Source organism: Eurosta solidaginis, chromosome 1 (genome assembly GCF_040869045.1).
Source record: "Eurosta solidaginis isolate ZX-2024a chromosome 1, ASM4086904v1, whole genome shotgun sequence".
NCBI lineage: Eukaryota > Metazoa > Arthropoda > Insecta > Diptera > Tephritidae > Eurosta > Eurosta solidaginis.
In genome coordinates, this window is record NC_090319.1 from 38,123,554 (window position 1) to 38,150,959 (window position 27,406).

The 27,406-nt window shown below is 38.5% G+C and overlaps 1 protein-coding gene across 1 annotated transcript in view; it reads left to right on the forward strand.

Annotated features, from left to right (window-relative positions):
* The first annotated feature begins 270 nt into the window (after positions 1 to 270).
* The window catches only part of Cad96Cb (protocadherin Fat 4-like Cad96Ca), a 101,323-nt gene continuing 74,187 nt past the window's right edge, over positions 271 to 27,406 (forward strand). The window contains exon 1 of the mRNA XM_067787156.1: positions 271 to 290. Coding sequence (XP_067643257.1) covers positions 287 to 290 — 4 coding nt within the window. The 5' untranslated portion in view covers positions 271 to 286. The remainder of the gene's footprint in view (positions 291 to 27,406) is intronic.

The window sequence follows — 27,406 nt, forward strand, 5'->3', positions numbered from 1 at the left end:
CCTTAAAATATTATTTAGGCACAATAAATGCTCAGCTCCATTGTTTACCATATTTACCTATAAAGCAGTTTAATTTATTTTTCTAGGAAAAACACAACCATCAACATCTTAAAGGGTTAAAATCGTTTTGCCATAGTTCAACCGCCGAAGAATAAAGAATATAAAGCCACAAAGAAACCATAAATATAAGAAACATATTTATATGTAAACACCAGCACCAACAAATGGGTATTCACCAGGGTGCAGGGTCATCTTTTGTGCTTTGTATGTGTTTAGGTACCATTAAATGGGTGAGTGAAAGGGTTAAACGTAAAAAAAAATTTAAGAAACTAATTTGCACAAAAATGTCTTCTTTTTTTTAAATAGGTGGATGAAAAGAATTCACAGAAGTAATTTTCTATGAATTGTTAAAAAACGGGAAACTGTCTGTATGAACATCTACAGCAGACGTAGTACGCATTTACATATTCCATTTGTGCGCATGTGTGTGTGTGTGTGTGAACGTCTTGTTAATATCCGCGCACTAAATAAATAAACACTTTAAAACCCTAAATCCATTGTCTGTCTACTTGTTTTTCGTTTAAAGAAATATAGTAACCAGTAATAGTATTTTCATTTAATATATAGAGCGTGTCCTTTGAGGGTCTTCTTTCTATTTAATATTTTTTTGTTGGAATTGTTTTGCCAATGCTTGTCGCTTTATGGCCATACAAATACATACATACAAACGTGCAATAATGTTTAGAAGCGTAGAATCTTGAAAATAATGAAGATTGAATTGCGTGACAATAGTATTTTGGTTGTTTTTGGTTCGCAAGTTGCATACTGCATATGTATGTGTGGATGTGAGTATAGGGTATAAGCTGCAGTAATCGGACATACATACTCTTTTAGTCAGAAACTTTCCTTTATGTGTAAGCATCTTTGCTCACCGTATGGGGGAATCCAGAATATAAATGTAAGCGTAATCGTAGTCTTATAGATTTGAGTGTTATAGATTTGCTATCAATAACATGGGTAATCAATCAGTTACAGATTTTGTATCGACGAGTTATCAGTTTGTTAGTGAAATGTTATCCATTATTTGTCGAAAAGTTGTTGATTTCAAAAAGTTATCGATTTGTTATCAAAACGCTATCGCTATATTATAGATTTATCATTGAAGATGTATCGATATGTTATCTAAAAAGTTATCGATTGATTACTATAGTGTTATCATATCAGCGTGCAATCGAATCCAAAAGTTATCAATTTGTTTTTCAAAAGTAATCGATTTGTATCAAAAGCTATTGATTTGATATCGAAAGTCATCGATTCCTCTTCTGAGTGTTATCAATAGCGGCGTATTATCGATTTGTTATCGAGGCTCATCGGTTTTGATATGAAACAAACACCGTTAAACTTTAATATAAAATCGATGAAAACATCTGTTACTCGACGACAAGCCGATAAGAAATGAAAAAAGTCATATGATAATAATCCGACGAAACAATTCTCGTAAACCCGAAACAATTTGTTTTTGGTAAAGTTAACTCTGTTGTGGCTTTCGGACAACCGGTTCAATAGCCGGAGAGCTCCAAAGTGTCTGATTATGTGGCTGAGCGACTTGGCTCTTTGTATCTGCACTACTCCGCTTCACAAGAGGGCAGCGGGAGGTCGCTGACTGGTCGATAACTGGAAGCTGCCTCATGAGATGATTGGCAGACTGTGGTATATTGGGCCTTTTTGAAACGGAGCCTTTCCGACAGCGGATCGCTTCAAGAGTGATTATAGTCGGAAAGGCCTCACCATGTTCAATCCCCGAATTTTTCATAATCTTATTGGGGTCATTTAAGAAGGTAATATCCGATTACTAGCGAATTTACCCTAATAACCCCAAAAATGTATCGCCCTATGTCATGAAGCTTATAACATGAACATCAACATGGAAATTTAGTAACTCACTTCCGATCTTCACTTAGGCTACTTTCGCGCGGTATGGAAGAGGCTGGCAAGTTTAATCAGCTCGTGTCTTTGCTGGGAACCGATTGCGAACGTATAGATACTATTATGACAGACCAGTGATGGGTTGAAAACTAAGATGGAATTTTTTGGGAATTTTTTTGGGACTATTTTCGGAATCATTTCAGCCATTCCAAGTTTCTTTCAGTAAAATTTCCGGAGTGTTCAGACTCAATTTAACACTATTTCGGGATAATTTCGTTAGTTTTACTAAAAGCAGCAAGTAGAATAGGTCTAGTATTTCTTAAGTGAACTGAGTAATTTTATAGCATAGATCCGAATTTTTTGCTCCGTCTTTTTGGGATCATTTAAAGACTGTTTAGTGCTTAATTCCGGACTATTTTCGAATCGTTTAGAAATTATTTTCGGCATAAAATAAATAATGTAAGGCGCGTTAACATCCGAAGAGATTTCAGGGCGAGCTTCTCTTCCAATTTGCGTCGTGCTCCTTTTAAATTTTTCCTACAAATTGGCGGGACGGGACCTACTCATTGTATGGCGACTCCGAACGGCAAGGCAGATGAGTTTTCACTGAGAGCTTTTCATGGCAGAAATACACTCGGAGTGCTTGCCAAACACTGCCGAGGGGCGACCCCGCTTAGAAAAATGTTCTAATTGAAAAACGTTGGGACATTAACCCAGGATCTTCGGTGTGGTAGATGGAGCATGCTACTATCATACCACGGCGGTCGGCATAGTTCACGACTGTATTCAAGAGGACGGAGTTGTTTTATAACATTGATCCAGTTTCAAACTTGCCCGTTCAATGTTGCCAGTTCAACTTTGCCTCTTCTCGGTAGGTTTTTGGAATAATTTCAATCATTCCAAGATTTATTTGGTACAATTTCAAAATTTCTTTTCGTGATCTTATTGCACTCATCTCAAGAACGTTTCGGTAACATTTCGGGATTTGTACTTTTTTCAGGATTTCGATACAAAGCTATTTCTTCCAATACTTAAGATACTTTTCCTTTCGAGATTGTATTCACGATCCATACGAGATTTGGTTGGAATAATACTAAGACGGTTTCTGGAATAATTTGGAACTATTTAAGTATCATGAAGAAATTATTTTCGTCTTCACTATACTCTAAACAATTTTGATGTGGTTTTCAGAATCATTTCCAGACTGCTTTGTGATGATTATATATATCATTTCAGCATTGTTTAAAGAGATAATTTCAGTACATACTTCATAGCTGCTGCATCACAAGGGCTCATTCCTGTAGAGGGATTCGTTTTCACAAGTTTAACTACCTTTTAGGACGAATATCGCCACCATTGGCCTGAAACCAAAATATTATATGGTTAGGTTAGGTTAGGTTGAGGTGGCTGCCCGAGGGCACACTTAGGCCAGTAATATTAGGCCCGTTGTGATACCACGAAAATACACCGTTGCCTTTCCTCTTCGAACCATTTTGAGGACCTGACGAAAGCTACCAGGTCCTTGACGTCATGCTCCACAACCTGGCTAAGATTATCAAGAAATGGAGCACCCAGAAAGCGCTGCCGTGCTCCGCATAGTGCTGGGCAATTGCAAATGGGGTGAACCACCGTTTCCTCCCCCTCATCCTCTTTACAACTCCTACAGCATCGACGATAAGGCGCTCCTAACCTTTCTGCTAGCCTACCTATGAGACAATGACCAGTTAGTGCCCCCACAAGTGTGGAAATTGTATCCCTTCCTAGGTTATACACGTTACGGGATCGTTTAGGATCCCATTTAGGCCAGGTTTCTTTTGATGTTCGACACCGAGGTGTTTGTAGCCATCTTTCGTCAGCTTGGCGGTGGATGTGCTCTTTTAGCATTAGCTTGCATGTGGACAGGGGTATACCAAAGCGTTCTTGTCCAGGAAGAACCTGCCTGGTTGTACCCTGCCTAGCGAGTTCATCTGCAATGCAGTTTCCCTCGATGTCCCTATGTCCAGGGACCCAAGTGAGGTGTACACGGTTCTGTTGAGCCATCCCTTGAAGAGATCGGCGACAGTTTAGTGCTCGTTCAGAATTGATTTTATGGCAGCTTGGCTGTCGCTGTCCTAACTGCGGCTCCCATTATGGCTGCAACTTCTCCCTGGAATACACTGCAGTGGTCGGGTGGTCTAAAGGAGTGCTGGAGGTCAATGTCCCTCGAATATACTCCACCTCCAACTCTACCGTTTACCTTGGAGCCGTCCGTGTATATGGAAATGCTGCTGCCAATAGCAAGGCACTTATCCGACTCCGTCCAGTCATCCCTGGTGGGGATGTTTATCTTAAAGTTGGTTATGGCGCACAGCAATCCGTTCTAGGAGGAAGAAAACTGTATTTGTTTAGTATATTTGAGTGTCATGTGGTCTTGTTGTTCCAACACGACAACTCCCTTAGACGCAGGGCTGACGTTGCCGCCGCTCGATAACCAGCTAGATCCAATGGAAGGATGTCAATAATGACCTGAAGAGCTTCGCTAGGCGTTGTTCTTAGAGCCCCGCTTATGCTTATCATGCTGGATCTGTGGACTTTTACTATTATATAGACTAGTATTACTTTATTTAAAGTTACACCTCTCATGAGAGCAAGAGACGCTGTCACCGCATTCTTTATTTCTTAAAATCACTTACAAAATTTTTTGCTGGGTAAGCACTTCCATTCTTACAACGAATGCAGCAAATAAACTAAGTATAGTCTTACTGTTAGAGTTCTTTCAAAATCGCATATATTCATGTTATAAGAAAACGTGCATGCTCTGACACTACTTTACACTTTGCCACGCCCCCGCAAAAATGTATGCAAAAACTCACTTTCCCATAGAAATATTAAAGCAATAAACTATGATAAGCTAAGTTAAATCTGTGCGACAACCAGAGTTTGGCGGTTTAAATACGATGCCGCACATACACAACAAATATGTATACATAATAAGATATGCAAAAATTTGCCAGGCATATCTTTTGTATAACGAACTCATGAGCTCAGCAAATTACCTGTTGCATTATAATTATTATCCTCGGTCAAATGTGCCAACATGTCGCCGCTTGACGCACGCCGATGCTCTAAGTCATCATACATCTATGCATAAGAAGGTAGATATGTTTGTATGTGTGTATATAATCCTTACATTTGTATGTGTTTACAATCGCGTAACAAACGCACAAATAACTCGACCTTCACGCTATCATTTCACATTTCTTGCACCCGATAATTAAAGGCATAATGAAAAGTAGAGCAATAGAACCGATGCAAAAATGCTTTTCACTCGAACTTCATACCTCGTAAGTCCATTGTCCAACCATTCAAGGTAGAAAAAGACAATTCGCTAAGCGCTCTAGTTTTTGGTGTTATTTTTTCATAAATTCGTTTTGCCACCATAAATGGTTTACTTAATCCCTTACTGCGCTTCTGGGAAACATCTTTCGAAATGTAAAAGGATATTTTTATTTGTTTTCGTATTTTTCAAAGTAGTAATTTGCATTTTTCTAGACAAGGATTAGTTTTTAAGATTTCGGTTTTAGCCTTGCATTAAATAAGCGTAAAGTTAGGTACACGCTCGTTCTTTCGTAAAACTTACATATGTTCAAATAATAGTATATGCGCATATGTATGAAAATAATATATACATACATACATACCATACTCTTTAAATACTATCCAAATCATACCTACATATGTAAATATTTACATATTTTTATACATAGAAGGATATGAATGTTTAAAATGTGTCCCCACATGAGACCAACCATCTCTTCAATGTAATGTGGAACCAACACCTCTACCACTCCTCTCACTATGGTCCACCCCTGTTGAAACTGCAAGGTTTCCTTGGGCTTCCCTTAGAGGACGTTGATGACAATTTGTGATCGTTCGCACCTATTGAATGGGGCGAAGCACTGCTACAACAACAAAAATGTTTAAAAACAAATATCGCACTCATATATGGATCTAAAAAATAAAATTTAAATTAAAAAATGTTTACCACTTCCTTTATATAAATGGACAATTTTTGCAATTTCTATATCAAAATTTAAAAATCAAAGTTTAGCAAGAATATATCTTTATATAAGGAGACATTTTTAGCTGATTTTTGTCCATTTATATAAAGGAAGTGCTTAAATTTATTTTATTTTATTTTTATTTTCTCCTTTTCTTACATTTTCTCAGTGTCTTAACCTATCTGTTAAGTTTTACGCATGTAGCTCCATGAGAACTTACATAAAAAACAATCCCAAAATTCCCTCCGTTCCGTTTGATTTTTCTAAATATCTCAGTCCGTGCGCACCCTAGCGAAACGTTTTGTATTGTGTCATCGGCTGTCATCGACCTCTGAATTAAGCCCTAAATTTTTAACCTCTAGCTCATCGAGAAGTTACTTAAACCCGGTTTCAAATTTCCTAATTTTTATCTAATTTTTTCGATCCGTGCGCCACCTAACGGAATTTTTTCTCTTTTTTTCCTTTGTCATGGTGTCTTGACCTTTTTCTGAGGTTTCATGTTTGTAGCTCAATGAGAAATTACTTTAAAATTGATCTCAAAACACCAAATTTCCAAATTCTTATCTAAATATTTCGATCCGTACGCCACCTAACGGAATTTTTTCCTCTTTTTCTTAAATTTTCTCGGCGTCTTATCCTATCTGTAAAGTTTTACAGTTGTAGCTCAATGAGAACTTACATAAAAATCAATTCCAAAATTCCCTCCGTTTCGTACGATTTTGCTAAATATCTCTTCCCGTGCGCCCCCTAGCGAATCTTTTTGTATCGCGTCATCGTCTGCCATCGACCTCTGAATTAAGTTTGAAATTTCAAATCTCTAGCTCATCGAGAAGTTACTTAAAAGCTGGTTTGAAAAATTTTCAAATTCTTATCTAATTATTTCGATCAGTGCGCCACCTAACGGATTTTTCCTTTTTTTGCTTTGTCACGGTGTTCTAATCTATGTGTAAAGTTTCACGTTTGTAGCTCAATGAGAAGTTACTTAAAAATCGATTGCAAGATTTGTATGAAAAGCGGAACATTCAAACATTCAAACGAAAGGAAGTAATAAAAAAAAACCTGAGAAACTGACTGTCTCCCTAATAAAACCAAAGGATATTTTTCGTATTTCCAGAGCCTATTCTCGGTAAAAAATTAAAGTGTTAAATTGTTGTTTAGATGTGCGCACGATCCAAAGAGCTTATGTAAGGTTAACCTGCCTAAATAATCAATTTCAAAGAAATCGCAACATTAGGTTCAGTTAGAATGGCCACAGGGGCGAGCACATGTGCACTTAGGCCCATAAAGGTCCCGTTGTGATGCCACGTGGATCACCAGATCACAAATATCGTCAAAGAAGGGTGATCCCAGAGATTTCTTCCTCTTGTGAAAACGCGCAGAACTATCGCATAGAAAATGCTTAACTATTTCTACCTCCTCTTCGCCTTTTCAGCTCTTGCATTAATTATTATAGGGAGCACCCAGCCGATTGCTATGTGGCCAGTTATAAATCCAACCACCAGAGATATGCCCCTCCCCCCCCCCCCCTTCCAAGAAGAAGGAGACTTCTCGTGCGTCTCGTGTCCTATTGAAGCCACACGAGCTTAGTGTGGTAGCAGGATTCAAAATTGGTCCATCTCACACCCGCTTCCCTAAGGAAAATCCCTTTTAAAGTGAGCCTACAGGTAGCGAGCGGCATGCTCTGATATGCCCTCTCTTGCAAGTTCGTCAGCCATCTCATCGCCCGCTTTATACGAGTGTCCAGGCACCCATATATACTTAGGGAAGTTTGCATAGTGATCACGTTGAAAGATTTGCGGCACTTCTGTACTGTCCAGGACTCACATGCGACCGATCCAAATGTTTTTAGTGCAGCCTGGCTGTCAGAGTAAATACAAATTTGGTTATAGCCGTGAACAGCCTTTCTCAGGTGCTCAACGGCCTCCTTAATAGCAGCCACCTCCGCCGCCTGAAAGACGCTGCAATGACCAGGTAGGCTAAAGGATAGATGCCACCCTAGTTGAGGTGCAAAGACACCGCTACCCACATTATTATCCAGTTTGGAGCCATCAGTATATATGTGCAGCCAAAATACACGCCCTCCTCCGCGCGGCTAAACACAAGGAATAAAAAGCACAAGGATAGCTGGCTACAATCGCAACAGTCTGCCAATGATTTTACAATTCGACTCTCCCACCTGCTCTCCGAGAGCAAAAGTCAACCCAACGGAATACAGAAGCAGTGCGAATATTTCTCTAAAGTACTTCGTACCGTCGCCGAGAAAATAATGGTTACCAGCGACCACGGAAGAACAACTGGTACGATGAAGAATGCCGCGTTGCAATCGAAACAAAAGACGCTGCCTACAACGCTACGTTAAAAGCGAGCGCAACAAGAAGAATGTGGGAACGCTACCGCGAGTTGAAAGGGGAAGCGAGATGCCTTTACAGGAAAAAAAGCAGCGACAGAAAGACGTGAGTGCGAGCAGATTGAGCTGCTAGCCACCACCAAGAATAACACACGCAAAATTTCACCAAAAAATTCGACGACAAACGAAAGGTTTTAAGTCCGAGGGAAACTCCTGGAAGAACAAAAACAGCGACCTGGTAACCGATATCTAGAGAATACTTAGATTAAGGAGAGAACATTTCTCTGCTCAACTAAATGACGAAAATAGAGACATCGATGCGCCAGGTATGATGAGCCCGATTACGCAATCTATGTTGCCGCAATTAAGCTCTGTCAAAATTGGGAAGCACCTCCCCGAGCCGTCCGCAACTAAACAAGGTTTCAGACAGGGCGACCCCCTATCGTGCGATTTCTTTAATTTGATGCTGGAGAAAATTATACTAGCTGCAGAACTTAACCGCTCTGGAACAATATTCTATAAAAGCGTGCAATTCCTAACTCATGCTGTGGCGCAGAAGCATAGACCATGAAAACATCAGCTGAGGTAGCTCTGGGAGTGCTCCAGAGAAAAGTTCTTCGAAATATTTACGGAGCTCTACGTATTGATGGCGGCGAGTACCGGTAAAGATTTAATGATAAGCTCTAAGATCTTTAGGCAGACATCAAAACAGTCCAGCGAATTAAAACGCAGCGTCTACGCTGCCTACGCCATGTTATGCGAATGAAAGAAGATATTCAGGCTAAGGAAGTATTTTTATCGGAACCCGTCTACGGAAGCAGAGAAAGAGTGTGATCGATTGTTCGATACGATTTGGGCTCAGGAAAAAAAGTTCCTTGCATTTGTCAAGTATTGCATGTAGTTTTTTTGTGACGGCTCTTTTATCCAATAAATCGATATTCAGTTTGCTCAAAATTGCTTTAAGTTTATCGTAAACGTTTGGTGTGAATGTCTTGTATGCAGGCATGCTTAACGAACGAAACGATATCATTTCGTTACGATAATCAACGCTAATAAACGAAACGAAGTCATTTCGTTTCGTTTATTAACGTTAAGAACGTCAAATTAACGTTAATTTGACGATCTTAACGTTAATAAACGAAACGAAGTGACTTCGTTTCGTTTATTAACGTTGATTATCGTAACGAAATGATATCGTTTCGTTCGTTAAGCATGCCTGCTTGTATGTGAACATTTTATTTGTCTTTCTGTTCTGATGGGCTAAAAAAAAGTAAAACTTTAGAATATCGAATGCAGTTGGCAAAGAAAGTTCATCTAGATCGCTTGATGGACCAAATAGTTCCACATTATGAGAATGCAAGTTAACTAACGGCGGTGCTGGGGTTGATGCTTCTTCTACTTCGCCCTCATTGTGCTCTACATTTCTTCATGATGATGATCCTCTTTTGTACATATTGTGTTCCTTATGCATCTTAACAAAACAAAATTTAAATTACACGTTATTTTAACAAAAAAAATTTAAAACATTCCCACCACGAATTTTTAATAAATACATAAAAAATTATTTGGAGCCTTGAAAATAAATGCATGTATGCTGAAAAAACCCTTAAAAAATGTCGAAGGGGGTTAATTTTTCGACCAAAACACTCCCCAAAACCCAAAATATATATATATGTTATAGCCAACGTTTTTAGCGGACATTTTTGGGTCGGACAGAGTATACATGAAAATTTTACAATCTGTAACGTAGCAAATGCTACGCCACAATATCTATTTCCTATTTTGCGCCCACCCCTAACATCATATTTTCCATTTACTGCCCACCCCTAGTAGTGTATGTACCGACATACATATATACATACATACCGGCCCAACAACCATCGCGCAAGCACAAAGCAAGCCAGCGATGGTGAACGCACAATGCTTGGGAATTTTCATTCGTAGCGCGCTGTGCGCGACAATGCGAGCATAATTCCCAATGTGTTCATAGTTACCTATGAATAAAATGATTGGCCGGAACACACCAGGCACACTTCGCCGTAGGTACAACATCATCGCCATCCCGATCCTTGGACATCCCATCCCGCAGTCTAGCCACCACCGTCATCATAGCTATTTGGTGAGAGCCACCGTCACCCAGTAATCTCTCTTCGGGCGTGATCCTAACTACCGCCGTCATTACTACCGCCGTTAGCACCCCTTAGCGAGAGCCACCGTCGTCTTCACCATCTCAGCCACCGCTTAGCTAGCACTCTATCTCCCTCTATCTGTTGAGAGCCGTCGTCCTTGGGTTACACTATATTGTCAGCGACACTACCTAGTGAACATCTCTCTCCCTCTCTCCTGGATTCAAGGTTGTGGATATTTTAGCCTGAGAGCCGCGTGTGTGTGTGTGTTCGAAATAAAAACACTAATTTACTGTGTATTTATTTAGGTGGGGGAAGTGGGACCTCCATCCGACTCTGGATTGACTTGAGCATACCTCAGCCTTTGACCAAACCCACCTCATAAATCAAATGAATTTTTTTAGTAGGTCATGAAAAAAACTTAAAAACCATAGTAAAAAAAATTAAAAAAAATAAAATTACGCACACTCGAAAATTATTTTTTTGGTATGCGTAGTCGAACTTTTTTTCCTCAGCCCAAATCCTATCGAAAAATTGATGGCGCGATATCGGTTCATAAATCGACCCACCCTAATGGGCAGCCCTTTTCTCAAGTCTTTCAATATAGTGTTGTTTCCCCGCGATCTTGTTAGAAAGTTCAGATCTTTTTACCCATGCCAGGTCTGTCACTTTAGTCTCTATACGGTGGCAATTGGTCAACCCCAATGACAATTTCATGTTAAAGCTGTTTTGTTTCATATTATAGATCTGGTATATTTTATTTAAGAACAAGTAAAGAAGGTTAAGTTCGGGTGTAACCGAACATTACATACTCAGTTGAGAGCTATGGTGACAACATAAGGGAAAATAACCATGTAGGAAAATGAACCGAGGGAATGTGTTTGTATGACAAATGTATCAAATGGAAGGTATTAAAGAGTATTTTAAAAAGGAGTGGGCCATAGTTCTATAGGTGGACGCCATTAAGGAATATCGCCATAAAGGTGAATCAGGGTTGACTCTAGAATTTTTTTGCACGATATGGGTATCAAAAGAAAGGTGTTAATGAGTATTTTAAAGGAAGTGATCCTTAGTTCCATAGGTAGACGCCGTTTCGAGATATCGCCATAAAGGTTGACCAGGGGTGACCCTAGAATTTGTTTGTACGATATGGGTATCAAATTAAAGGTATTAATGAGGGTTTTAAAAGGGAGTGGTGGTAGTTGTATAGGTGGTCGCCTTTTCAGAGATATCGCCATAAAGATGGACCAGGGGTGACTCTAGAAAGCGTTTTTACGATATGGGTATAAAATTAAAGGTATTAATGAGGGTTTTAAAAGGGAGTGGTGGTAGTTGTATAGGTGGTCGCCTTTTCGAGATATCGCCATAAAGGTGGACCAGGGGTGACTCTAGAATGCGTTTGTACAATATGGGTATCAAAAGAAAGGTGCTAATGAGTATTTTAAAAGGGAGTAGGCGTTAGTTCTATAGGTGGACGCCTTTTCGAGGTGTCGCAACTTAGACTTTGTTTGTACGATATGGGTATCAAATGAAAGGTGTTAATGAGTATTTTAAAAGGGCGTGGGGCTTAGTTCTATATGTGGATGCCTTTTCGAGATATCGCCATAAAGGCGGACCAGGGGTGACTCTAGAATGTGTTTGTACGTGATGGGTATCAAATTAAAGGTATTAATGGGGGTTCTAAAAGGGAGTGGCCCTTAGTTGTATATGTGAAGGCGTTTTCCAGATATCGACCAAAATGTGGACCAGGGTGACCCAAAACATCATCTGTTGGATACCGCTAATTTATTTATATATGTAATACCTGCCAAGATTTCAAGGGTTTTTTATTTCGCACTGCAGAACTTCTTCATTTTCTTCTACTTAATATGGTAGGTGTCACAACCATTTTACAAAGTTTTTTCTAAGGTTATATTTCGCGTCAATAAACCAATCCAATTACCATGTTTCATCCCTTTTTTAGTATTTGGTATAGAATTATGGCATTTTTTTTTTCATTTTTCGTAATTTTCGATATCGAAGAAGTGGGCGTGGTCATAGTCGGATTTCGTTCATTTTTTATACCAAAATAAAGTGAGTTCAGATAAGTATGTGAACTAAGTTCAGTAAAGATATGTCGAGTTTTGCTCAAGTTATGGTGTTAAGGGCCATGCGGAAGGACAGACGTACGACTGTGTATAAAAACTGGGCGTGGCTTCAACCGAGTTCGCCCATTTTCACAGAAAACAGTTATCGTCATAAAATCTATGCCCCTACCAAATTTCAAAAGGATTGGTTAATTTTTGTTCGACATATGACGTTAAAAGTATCCTAGACAAATTAAATGAAAAAGGGTGGAGCCACGCCCATTTTGAAATTTTCTTTTATTTTTGTATTTTCTTGCACTATATCATTACTGGAGTTGAATGTTGACATAATTTACTTATATACTGTAAAGATATTAAATTTTTTGTTAAAATTTTACTTTAAAAAAATTTTTTTTTTTAAAGTGGGCGTGGTCCTTCTCCGATTTTGCTAATTTTTATTAAGCGTACATATAGTAATAGGAGTAACGTTCCTGCCAAATTTCATCATGATATCTTCAACGACTGCCAAATTACAGCTTGCAAAAGTTTTAAATTACCTTCTTTTAAAAGTGGGCGGTGCCACGCCCATTGTCCAAAATTTTACTAATTTTCTATTCTGCGTCATAAGTCCAACCCACCTACCAAGTTTCATCGCTTTATCTGTCTTTGGTAATGAATTATCGCACTTTTTCGGTTTTTCGAAATTTTCGATATCGAAAAAGTGAGTGTGGTTATAGTCCGATATCGTTCATTTTAAATAGCGATCTGAGATGACTGCTCAGGAACCTACATACCAAATTTCATCAAGATACCTCAAAATTTACTCAAGTTATCGTGTTAACGGACGGACGGACGGACGGACGAACGGACGGACATGGCTCAATCAAATTTTTTTTCGATCCTGATGATTTTGATATATGGAAGTCTATATCTATCTCGATTCCTTTATACCTGTACAACCAACCGTTATCCAATCAAACTTAATATACTCTGTGAGCTCTGCCCAACTGAGTATAATAAACAAAAAAAATGTAAGGCGGGACAACCTCCGAAGATACTTTCAGTTCCACTACCACAATAACCACCCAGAGAGTTATGGGCCTTCGAATATACAAGCGGCAGGTATTCTTGTCGTAAAAGGCGACTAAAATACCAAATTGATTTGAGGGGTTGTGTAGCGCAACCCTCTCAAGGGAATGCCAGCGCAGTAAATAGCTTCTCCAACCCAATTGCTGTCAACCTCACCTACACTGAAAGAAAGGGTGCTAGTAAAATCAACAAATCGGTTCTGTTGTTCTTGACTTAACGGAGATTCGGTGAAATTGATCGAATTATGGTTAATTCGACCGAGTTCTTTGTCAAACGAACAAATTAGTTTAGTCATTTCAACAGAAGAGAAATTGTCGCTGTTAAGTTAACAAAATTCTGTAAAATTGACAGATTCCTGATCAATCTAACTGATTTTTCTGTTAACACAACTGATCCTACAGGTCATTTCAACGGCGATCAACTGTCAATACATGAGCAAATTTCAAAGAGAATTATACGCTGCTTTTGTGTTTGTTGTAGCGATAAGGTTGCTCCCCGAGGGCTTTGGGGAGTGTTATCGATATGATGGTCCTTTTCCGGATACAGATCCGGTACGCTCCGGTACCACAGCACCATTAAGGTGCTAGCCCGACCATCTCGGGAACGATTTATGTGGCCACATTAAACCTTCAGGCCATCCCCTCCCTCCCCACCCCCAAGTTCTATGAGGAGCTTGGGGTCGCCAGAGCCTCGTCTGCTAGTGAAACAGGATTCGCCGCGGATATGTGAGGTTGAAAATTGTGTTTGGAGAAGCTATATATTTCGCTGGCGACCTGAAGGGTTGCGCTACACACCCCTTGGATCTGGTATTTTAGTCGCCTCTTACGACAGGCATACCTACCACGGGTATATTCTGACCCCCTTACCCGCTGGGGGTATCATTGTGCTCTCTACTTTGTACTTATGGCGATGGTGCCACTTGTTAAAAAAAAAACACCAAAATAAGAAAGCCATCAAATCGAAAAAAAACACAAATTGGGAAAACAACAAAAAGCTAGTTTTGCAGTTATCAATACAAAACAAAAAACCCTTTTTTGAATTTACTGTGCAAAAATTATGAGATACCGGGACACCTATCTATCGGGTACAATTTTGGAACTTCTCGTCCAAGCGAAATGCAAAATTGCGACCTCTTGTTGCAAAAGTTTTGTTTGAACGAACAGGATTTTTCCAAAGTTAGTAACATTTTGTTCAAGTTTTTACGAATTTTCACTCACGCGAACGAATTTAATAAGATAATAAAGAACATCCTTTTTTAATGTTGATGTTTCCGACAACATAAAAGTTTTAGTTGTTTTGGAATCGTTTCAACTTAAAGTGTTACGAAAATTAAACTTGCCGAATTACATGTAAAGTTACTACAGTAGTGAATTACCTTCCTGCGTGGATTCTTTACTTTTCTATAACTTACAAGTTCTCTTTTTAAAATGTTACGTCAAACATTTATACTACAAGTTTTGTTCGAAACAATCAAGTGTGGCAACTCTACATGTGAGAGAAGAAATAGAGAATGAGCTGAGCTGCAACTGAAAGAGTTGAGAATCAGTTTTGTGACTACTATTTTCATTTATATTTGCAAAGCAAAGTTCAGAACTATAAATTATAAAATATAAAATTTGGTGGAAGTGTGTTTAATAAAACAAATTAATAATAATCAGGCCTGTTCTGAATTCCGACTCGGAATGAAAAGTAAAACGACATTGATTTCGACTCGGTTTCTATTTGGTGTTCTCAATTCCGATTGTAAAAAATCGTTTCGAAGTCGATTTCGAATCGTTTTCATTCCGATTCGGTAACCAGTTTAATCAGCTGTTTTTGTTTATGTGTTTTGGTTTAAGTATCATAAAATTTTATTTTAATTAAAAAATGCCTGCAGATATGGTTTTTGATGCGCAGACGCAAGAATACGTGCTATTGTGCGTGCGAATCGTAAAAATGCGCTGGATCGGAATTCAGAACAGGTCGACTTCATTTCGATCAGCATCGATTTGTTTGCCTAATAGATTTCTTGATAGAAGTTTTTAAAGAAAGATTTATTATGCCAATTTAATTCAAATTTAAACAAAAAATACACACAACTCTTCCAAATAAAATGAAGAATTTAAAAAAAATTATTTGAAAGACAAATATCGCAACATTTGTGTATAATCTGCCAATTAATTTTCATTCCGACTGCTCAGAGGCAATACTTTTCAAACCGATAATTTTTGGTCGGAATCGAAATTGAGAACACCAATCCATTTCGATTCCGAAAAAATTGATCGGAATCGGAATCCAGAACAGGCCTGAATTTGATGTAGCCCAATTGATGTACGATTAGTAAGTGCCACCGTGGTGTGATGGTAGCGTGCTCCGGGTGCCACACCGTATGCCCTGGGTTCGCACCCCGCGCAAAGTAACAGCAAATATTAGAAATAAGGGTTTTCAATTAGAAAAAATTTTTTCTAAGCGGGGTCGCCCCTCGGAAGTGTTTGGCAAGCACACCGAGTGTATTTCTGCCATGAAAAGCTCTCAGTAAAAATTCATCTGCCTTGCTGCAGATGCCGTTCGGAGTCCGCATAAAACATGTAAGTTCCGTCCGGCCAATTTGTAGGGAAAATCAAGAGGAGCACGACGCAATTTGGAAAAGAAGCTCGGCCTAAAATCTCTTCGGAGGTTATCGCGCCTTACATTTATTTACAACTTTTTTGTTCATTTGACTACTAAAAGGGTCAATTGCGGATCAACGATTTGTGCGCAGTTGATTCAACATCTTGTTACGATGGATAAAAATTTACAGAAATTTCTGTTGAATTGACCCGTATTTCGGTTGATTTTACCAGTATTTTTCTTTCAGTGTAACCATGGCGAATCCTGTTTCATTGACAGCCAAGGCTCTGGTGACCCCGAACTCCTGATGGATGTAGGGGTTGGTAGGGCGGAATGGCGTAGAAGGTTGCATGTGGTCATACCAAATCGTTCCCGAGATGGTTGGGCTAGTACCTTATGGTGCTTCTTACCGCAACGTACCGGATTTGCATCCGGAAAAGGACCATCAATATCGATAACACTTCCCAAGACCTTCAGGGAGTGTCCTTATCGCTACAATAACAACATTTTCGGTTTGACTTCTTTGTGAAAAATCACTACAGTTATTCAAAGCAATTTTTCTTTGCGGCAATGGCTTTCTTTCCTTAGCACTCTTATTTCGCGAAATAGTTCCCTTGACTCAACTAAAGGTTAACAGTATACACAAATTTTCAAAACGCCAGGGTTTATAACCTTTTAATTCAAAAGTTTTCCAAAAAAAAGTAATTTACCAGAAAAATTTCTTTAAAGTTAGTGACTACGTTTGATAGAAAGAGTCGCCAAAACGATTATTAAAGAATCAAAGAAAAAAAAAAAAAAAAGATAGCAAACTACACTCCGATACATTCACAACAGATATCTTTTGTTGATATAGTTAAATCATGGAAGCGTGAAATCTCTTAAAGAACATTTCAACTTCAACTTACTTTAAAACATAATCACTGAATTGAAAGAAAATTTGAATATCTTTATCTTCAAACCTCTTAACTCTGAACCACAACATGCCTCATTTATGTAACATGCGAATATGTTTGTACATATTATATAAGTACTGCTTTACACTTACAACGGTGAGTATTTTATCCGCAAAATCTTCTCATTTCAATGGATCAACTTCGAAGACAAGCAAATAAGCGTGCGCCAAAATAAAATTGCAAGTAATGGCCGAGACACAACGAAATTTTTCATATAGATGCGTTCAACGCATTGTTATGCATTTCAGTAACATCGCCACAATCAACCAAGATGTTCCAGTTATAAATATGAAGGAACTTCAGACTTGGCAATTGAAGTTTATTTCGCCTTGCCCATAAAAAAAAAAATAAATTTAAGGCGCGATAACCTCCGAAGAGATCTAAGGCCGAGCTTCTCTTCTAATTTGCGTCGTGCTCCCCTTGATTTCCCCTACAAATTGGCCGGACGGGACCTACATGTTTTATGCCGACTCTTACCGGAATCTGCAAGGCAGATGAGTTTTCACTGAGAGCTTTTCATGGCAGAAATACACTCGGAGCGCTTGCCAAACATTGCCGAGGGGCGACCCCGCTTAGAAAAATTTTCTTCTAATTGAAAAACCTTGTTTCTAAAATTTTGATGTTGCTTTTCCAGGGGTGTGAACCCAGGACATAAGGTGTGGTAGGCGGAGCACGCAACCATCACACCACGGTGACCGCCTTGCCCATACACAAACAAAATGTCGCGAAGAACTGTTATAAACATTCTCCTAAAACAATAAAAATACTTGCTAACATATTTTGCGTCGTATTAGTTCGTTATATTGCAGCTTTTATTGCGAAAAATGTTAGAAAAGTTAGCAAGGAGTGGAAAAAATAATTTCACTTGCAAAGTGTGCCAACACCCTTATCCAAAGCAAATGTCAAATTCTTCCTCTTATGCTTTTCTTGCAGCAAAAGTTGCAAGTTGGCTACTTTTTCATGTCAGATGGCGCGAGTGTCGCTGAATCTACCTTTCTCCATAAAAATACTTACAATCTACTCATAATGCATAAGATTGAGTTAAACGCATCTATATGAAAAACTGCTCATGCGACGGGGCTTTAATGTGCAGTTGAAGAAGATGAAGACGCTGAAGATATGCGAGTATATTTAAGTATACAATTTTTTTGTTATTTTGTTATTTATTTGTTTTACCGCATCTGCACCTTTGACTCTTGAAAAGAAAATAGGATTATGAGTTATCTGTATAATTCTATTTTCATTTTTTTAAGTAGCTACTGGACTGATCACTCGTGTGGAGTGGTCACTCGACAAAAAATGTGTCTATTAAATTTATAAAAAGCATTTTTACATAACTACAAATGACCATAGACCTTGGCAGCCGACTGCTATCGTCTTAAGTTTGCTGGCCGTGTTCCACCAGACACCAGTAACTTACACGGTTAGTAGTTTGAGCTTAAATGTGACAGCTTTTGGTACCACATATGTTACGAAAACAAATTTGGTTTAAAATATAAACTATAGCGGTATTCCAAAAATTGACTACGCGGAAAAGGGTTTCAATTTTAAAACACTTATGTCTATCCTTGCTGTTGATAGTCATACTCGTGCTTTTGTGAAGAGCTAAATGTAAGCAGTAAGTTCAAGTTGACTGATCACTGCAGCGTTGTTGTTGTTGTTGTTGTAGCGATAAGGACACTCCCCGAAGGCCTGGGAGGTGTTATCGATATTGATGGTCCTTTGCCGGATGCAGAGCCGGTACGTTCCAGTACCAAGCCCGACCATCTCGGGAACGATTTGTTATGAACACATGCGACCTTCTAAGGCATTCCGCCCTCCCACCCCCGATATCCATGCGGAGTTCGGGGCGCCAGAGCCTCGGCTGTTAATGAAACACGATTCGCCATGGATAGGTGAGTTTGACAATTGGGTTTGAGAAGCTATAGATTGCGCTGGCAACCCCTTGAAAGGGCTTCGCTACACAACCTCTTGAATCTATTTGGTATTTTAGTTGCCTCTTACGACAGGCATACCTACGGTGGGTATATTCTAACCCCCTAACCACCTAACTGCAGCGTCTTTTCCATATTTAGCAGGCGAGGTTCCGGTGAGTCCCTCATGGAACTAGAGTTGGGGAGGCGGTATGGGCTAGACGTTTTAATGTGGTCATAAAATCGTTCCCGAGATGGTTGGGCTAGCATTTTAATGGTGCTTGTTACAGTATCATATCAAATGAAGCATACATAGCGAATTCAAATAACTACCAGTCTCCAACTGGTATACCCGGACATCTGCAAGATAACAAAGCATACCTGGCCGAATAACGATACATGATAGGAGAGCAGAGGGCCTACTGAATATGATCAGTGCCACAATCGCGGAACACTGGCCACTTGGACTGCATGTTAAGAGAACGGGGTCCGCTTTTAACAGCATTTGCAAAGGCTGTGGCGAGGGGGAAAGCAAAGAAACATTCGCCCATTATCTGTGTGAATGCCTAGCTCTAACGCACATAAGGTTTCTAACTATGGATAGTTATATACTGACGGAACTTGAGGAAGTAGCTAAATTCTCTTTAAAAGATATCAGCGGATTTGTTAACCGCATTAAATGGTATCGGACGGAGTACAGACTAGCGACACTAAAACAACAGCAAAAGGTTCCAGGAGAAATCTGTGTCAAGTATCATGCGCTGCTTGAGTTTGGATCTTTGGTATTCGGCGGCACAGCAATCAACCAACGTACCTTAGTAGGATTTCTTACCCCCAGCGGGTTAGGGGGCTTAGAATATACCCGCGGAAGGTATGCTTGTCGTAAGAGGCCACTAAAATACCAAATTGATTTGAGGGGTTGTGTAGCGCAACCCTTTCAAGGTGTTGCCAGCGCAAAATATAGCTTCTCCAACCCAACTGTCAACCTCATCTACCCATGGCGAATCCTGTTTCATTAACAGCCAATGCTGTGGCGACCTCAAGTTCCTTATGGATGTAGGGGGTGCGAGGGGGGGATGACCTAGAGGGTTTCATATGGTCATACTAAATCGTTACCGAGCTGTTCTGGCTGGTGCGTTAATGATGCTTGTTACTGGAACGTACCGGATCTGCATTCGGCAACGGACCATCAACATCGATAACACTGCCCAAGGCCTTCAGGGTGTGTCCTTATCTACAACAAGAACAACAACCAGGAGGATTTTTTGGCGAAACCCTTGTGGACGAAAATCGTTCCATTACACAGGCCGACAAAATTTAATCAACATTCAGACCCAGAAACTATACTATATATTTCCGAAGGCTTATGATGCGCTGAATCCAAATATCCTAACTTAAAAGAGCAAAAAAAAAAACACCGTTTTTCCCCATATTTGAGGCTATGTAGACTTGCAGATGTTTTTTTTACCAAAACTTAAGGATGGCATCTTTAAATACAAGTCTTCTTCTTTCAAATGGCGCTGAATTTGCTCAAAATCGTTTTTTTTTTGCTGAGATATCGCATTTTGAAATTTTCATGTTTCTAAATTTTCCTACATCTGAAAATCGATTGAGATAACATAGACATGATATAGTCGATTACTAATTTTCTTGAATTGAGTCTTATTTTTCTTAAAATTGTGTCTCACACCATAACTCACCACATCCCTACACTGTCTAACCCTCGGGTACTAAGTCACACAGCCCTAACCCCTGGAAACCACCCCTACCACACCATAAAAAAAAAATGAAAATTTCAAAATGCGATATCTCAGCGAAAAAAAATTACACTTGAAAGAAGAATACTTGTATTTAAAGTTGCCATTCTTTAATTTTGGTGAAAGAAAACATTTGCAAGGCTACATAACCTCAAATATGGGCAAAAACGGTGTTTTTCGCACTTTTATGTTAGGATATCTGGAAAACCAGAGCTGATAGGGTAATTTTGAGGCCAGATTTCGATTCATCGTTCAAAATCTTTCGAAAATATATAGTCCGGCTTCTGGGTCTGAGAGGTTGTCGGCCTGTGTTATTATAACCGCCTAGTTACAAGACATGTCCGTCCTGTGTAATCTTTCTCATTAACTGTCGATTATGCTACGTGATTCATAGTTTTATTATGTTACATATACATATGTACATATGTATATCTGTATGTATGTATGTAGTTAAGCTATTTTGTCACATATCGCATTCAAACGAATAAATGCTTTTGATTCAGATGCATATTGGAGGGACTTTTGCGCGCCAAACGATTAAGTACAAGAAGGTATTACATAAATGTGATATACAGATCAATGCAATAATATCTGCACTTTTCTTGATTGGTTGCATTTGTATTTTCACGCTAATCCTTAAATGTAACAATACTTCCAATATCACACCAAATATAAAGTGACCCTGCGGTGAGGATTTCTGTGAAAAATTACCAAAAATTTAATGCAAAAAATTTTGTGTTCATACATACACACACACACACAGCCATATGCAAAGAATTCAATACTTTTGATTACATTTAAAAATTGAAATTATTGACAACATTTTGCACGGAATCTAAAGCAAAAGCCAAAGGCCACACAGACACACTTAGGGTTCATCTGAATTGGTCAACAACTTGGACGAGAGAGGAGAGGTACAAATGCAGCAATTGGTCAACCGCCAATGCGAATGGGTTCGTGCATGAGTGCATTGGGTGCATGACCCCTTGTCAACTATACAACAAACAATAATACATACAACAAAAATTGTGTGACCTTTTTTTGTGAATTTCCGCAAAGTTCGCACCAATTGCTGCGAAATCGGGGTCAGCCGTTCGTAGCGCCGAGATTACAAACAAAAGCGGGAAATTAAATATAAAAAGAAAAAATCCAAATGATTCTTTCAATAAATTTACAACATTTATTTTACTTTTTGTGTAGATATGTATGTATGTAAATATGTATGTGATGTGCTGCTATATCCATACACACATTCTCAGGGGTCACGCTTAAGAAGCTGCAAAAGAAAATCCCATATTTAGGGGTGAAAATTAACGGTTGATAATCTGAATGGTAAATGGTCAACGGTCACAGCCGCCGCAACATACATACTTACATACATACTTAGTGCTAGAATATCTGGTTGAGATGGTCCGTTTGACTGGCGCTCCGATTTTAAATTTATTACTTTTTGTAATTTTTATTGTTTCTTCGCAAATCTATGTAGGTATGTATATTTGTGTGTGTATGTATGTATTTACGATTCTATTGTTATGCTGATGACAGTTTGCTGAAGCTGCGTAAATTGTAAGGCTTTTCGAGCAATTTTAACTGTATTAAAAATATTTGCTATTTTTTCTGCTTTTATGTTAACTAAACATTAACGTGATTGACCCTGACATATATTTATGTAGGTTCTCATACATACATACATACACACATATCTTTGCTCATATGTAACTGGTATATGCTTATATGAAATGAGAGCAAAATCGGTTTGGCTATAAAAAAAAAAAAACAATAAGAAAATCTGACATCGGGTCACACATTTTACTTAATTATCAACTGTGAAAATATTCAAAAGTAACAGGCATTAAATCATTTTTTTTTTTTTTTCAAATGAAAATTGTATCGACACAACATTGCACAGTGGGCGGTTTCATAGGCCAAAATTAAAAAAATCGAAGTGAAAAGTTTGTCACCAAATGTGTCGTTAGTATCTCTTATTAGAAGAGCCTTTTAATATGTATATTTGTTTTTGTTGTATTCGAACTGTACTCTTTAAGAATAGCTTCAAAACTGAGGTTATGGTATTGGTGGTTTTTGCAGTGTGAGCAAGTTAAAAATAAAGTGCAAGTTTAAGCTATTTAAAATATATAAAAAATATCATTGTATTGAAATAAATAGAAATTAATATTAACGTCAAAGGTATTTACTTTGTTTTATAATTTGGGAACATTTTAAACAACGTGACATCAGGACGGACAAGGCGACAGCTGTTTCGATTATACCTTTTTTAAATCTTTTAAAAGCATTTTCTCCCGGGAGTGGGATTTGAACTCGCACTCCTACGATGGTTCAACCACTCCCTGAAGAAAAAGCTTTGAAGAGATTAACAAGGTATAATCGAAACAGCTGTCGCCTTGTCCGTCCTGATGTCACGTTGTTTAAATTTTTCCCAAATTATAAAAAAAATTATAAAATTAAAAATTGCTTCATTGAATAGGAAATTTGAGGCATTTAAAATTAAAAAGACAAATCTATCGGTATCACTGGAATCCTTGGTTTTTAAACTTTTTTGTTTATGAAATTTTCCGATAAAATGAATTGTTTCAATGACATTCGTAAAAGTTTTGTGATAAAAAGCTTTGTCCTTCCCACTACATAAGCGTGGGGAAGCGAAATAACGAAGCATAAATATTATAACATTATGGGCCCTTTTTTTAAGGATCAATCGATGAGGAGATGTTACTGATGGCTCAAAAGAGCTAATAAACTCTATCGGATATGCACAGCTTGGGACTCTTCCACGACTGTGTTATTAGAATGAGGTGCCTAAAATGCCCTTTCTCAAAGCCATTTATAGTTTGTAAAGATAGATTCAATATTTGGAAGAAACATTCGCTATTAAAGCTTCAGGTGATATCATAATTTCTCAAAAACTTGCAGGAAAAGAAATCAAATCTGTTAGTAAAGAAATAGGAATTTTGCCAAAATTAATTTCAAGAAGTTGGTTAGCAAAAGCTGCTGCTGAAGTATTTCCGCCAAAATGCCCTCTCATATTTCTAAAGAGAGTAAATTTTTGTACGTAAAGCCGTCTATAGGCGAAAAAGCACGCATTTACTTCAACTGCGGCTGTTCCAGCAAGTAACAGGAAAGCACCACCTTTGGGATGGTCAATACACCTTAAAATTACATCAATTAATATCAAACTAAACAGAAATGTTTTTTCCGGTTCCTCCATGCGTTTCCAAAATACCAACCGTAAAGGTAACATAACAGAATATTAAAGGAATAACAGCCAAACCCAACTCTGCAATCAAACTTTACGTGTTAAAATAACCTAAGTTTTTAAGGCAGCCATAGTTCTGAAAGTCCCATTTGTCTTGTTTTTTTTTTTCAGTTCCACTTAGGACTTAACGTCATATAGCTCCTTACCAATTTTCATTATTCCATTTGTATCGGAGATGCCACGCCCCTTCTTACTCACCCCTTTATTTTCTTAGTGGTGTTAGATCCAATTTAACTCTTTACTGGATTTCAATGTTCTAGGAATATTTTAAGAGTTATGCTGTATCAAACATTCCTTTTGTATGATAGGTGCCACTCCCTTACTTTATATTGAAGTTATGTTAAGCCTATGACCATCTTTGAAAGGTTTCTAGTGGGTGATTCAAATTTAGTTGTGATCAGCCGATCCGTTTAGGGCGCAACTCGATTTATACCTACATACAAACATACATTATTTTAATTTTATATATATAGATAGAAGATGTGGTTATACTGAAGTTAACAAAAATACTTTAATGGCGGAAGATTACTAAACAACCAAAAGGAATAACAGCCAAACAACTCTGTAGTCAAACTTTAGTTATAATAATCTAATTTTGTACGGCATCCATAGTCCTAAAAATCCCATTAGTAGGGAAGGTGCCGCGCCCCCTTTTCCCAAATTCTACATATTGCTGGAGGTGTTAGGACTTAACCTCAAATAGCTCCTTACCAATTTTCATTATCCTACCATTACTACATCCAGAGATATGCAGTACGATAAATTCCACTTATATGGGAGGTGCCACGCGGGACTGACCTCATATAACCCCTTACTGAATTCCAATGTTCTAGCATGAATACCTTTAGAGTTATGTAGTACCAAATATTCATTTTGCATGGAAGGTATCACGCCCCTTTTATATATCGATATTATTTTTAGCCTATGACCATCCTTGGAAGGTTTCTAGTATGTTGTGCAAATTTGGTTGTACATACATAATTTGAATTTTATATATGTGACCCGGCATATGAAAAGGTGGCTTATGACTCAAAAAAGAAGAAAGCTACTAAGAAACTGAAGAAATGCATCTTTAACAGCTGTTTCTCGCAATTTCTTTTTTGAGTCATAAGCCACCTGTTCATAGGTCGGGTCACATATATAGATTATTAGTCGAAGTTTTAAGATTCTAAATTGTTAATATCAGCTGCCATTTTCTGCCACTAACTATGTTTTGCGACAGTTTTCTGATAGCGTCACCCTGATAAATTATTGTCGTATGTCATATGTACTCACATGTAACATACGACATTAATTTATCCAGTCCACGATATGCAAATGTAAACTTTTGTGTGTGTTCGTTGTTTTGTTATTGTTATGTATGCAAGATCTTTTAATAACTTTAATTACTTTAGTAAATCCTATTAAACATTGTGTTTTTGATAGACACATCTTACCGCTTTTCCCCCCACAATCTACTTACTTTTTGTATGCATGCGGTGAAAGTGGGTTGTTGGGGGTTGGTATGCAGGTATCACCCACACCAATTTTATGAAAAAATAATTCTCACATATTTGTAAAGCCGTGACCAAAGTTTCACGTTGATATCTCTACTGGAAGTATATTTGGCCACCAACTCCATATAAGAGCGATCAGTGTGCTGCTCAGAAAGCGTTTGGCAGATACCACCTCTTAGAGAGTAGCAAGATCCTTCTGGCCGGAAGTGGATGGCAAGAGGTCTGCCGAAATGATTGGGGTGACTAAGGCTCAATTTTCAATGGTCATTGGGGTTTTGATAGCGCATTGCCCAATGGGAGTCCATGCGGTACGTCTCAATTGACTGCTGCAGCTGTATGGAGGATGAGAGGTCGAATCATCGAGTCACTTTATGCTTGATTGCCCAGCTTTTGCTAGAACTAGACGAAATTATTTTGGTCACGAGTCACTTGGAACTACGAAGCATTTATATAATTTGTTTAATTAGCTATACCTACGTCACCGTTATTTTATATGGTATGACAAGGAGCCTTCATGATATCCAAGTGAACTTCCGCTACCAGGGCAACCACCACCTAAATCAACCTAAAACTACTATTGGCATAACAATACTCAGAAATTTGAAGCTTCATATAAATAAGATAGAAGCATACTTTAAGGGGCTAACACAGGTTTAACAAGCAAAATGCTTAAGGTAGCTTCTTGGGACCCTTGTTAATCATAATATTTATTAATGATATCAATGCTCCAAATTCCTGCTTTATGCTGATGACCTTAAGATATACCGGGATAACTCGAGATGAGGATGACTCTCTTTTAAGTCGACCTTGCATGTCTTTACTCATAGTGCAACCGTAGCCATATTACATTTCTGTGGGCAATTCTTACATTGACTTCTAAATTCAAGGATTTGTGCGTTTATATTGATACGAAACTTAGTTTTTAGACCCATATCAACTACATTAACTCGAAATTATTGTCTATATTACGCTTTATCCAGCGGAATATCACTTCCTTCTCCTATCCATACACTTTGAAAGCGCTTTATGTTTCACTACTAGGATCCAGGCTTGACTATTCGTTTTCAATTGAAAATCTTACCATTCCTCTTATACTGGTCGGTTATAACATTGTGATGTCCTCCTAAATGACAATTAGCCTCCTTAGCAGACTCTTTGAATGCGTTCTAAATTGTTCCGCTCTCACAGTCAGTAAGAATTGGTTGTCCATTTGACCGAATTATATAAATAAAATACTCCCCGATGTTTAAGAGTTATGTTGCAAATATGTGCAGTTCTTTGCGGCATATGGATTCGAAACGCTCTAATAATAGCATCTACTAGAATTCAAGGGGTTGATAAGCGCAGTTCATATCTTCCGCTACCCAATTGTCAAACTCGCCTACGCGAAGCAAATACACACATTTAGCAGGCGAAGCTCTGGCGACCCCAAGCGCCAAAACCTTCGGAGAGTGCCCTTATCGTTACAACAACAACAGCTAGGATCTTCTGGAATTAGGCCGACTGCGTTCGGAATGACTTTTTTTTTGGCCCCTCGAACCTTCCGGTTTGTGGCTTTCAGTCGCTCGACAGACATGCTCACATTGCGCCTTTACCCGCTTTGGCATATTGCCTAAGTTTTACGTTACACCAGTATCTTCTTTATCATCTAATGATGTATAAACTCCCTTGGAAAATTTTAGAGCCGTTAACATTCGTTCATTCTTCTAACATTAACCTTTCGCTGAGTCTAGAAAGCGCATAGATATGGACTTGGCCGGGAGTGTTGCAAAGACTCCTACTCCGCCAACCTTTTTATATCCGTCCTTGTGGAGATTTACAGTCCATTTTTGT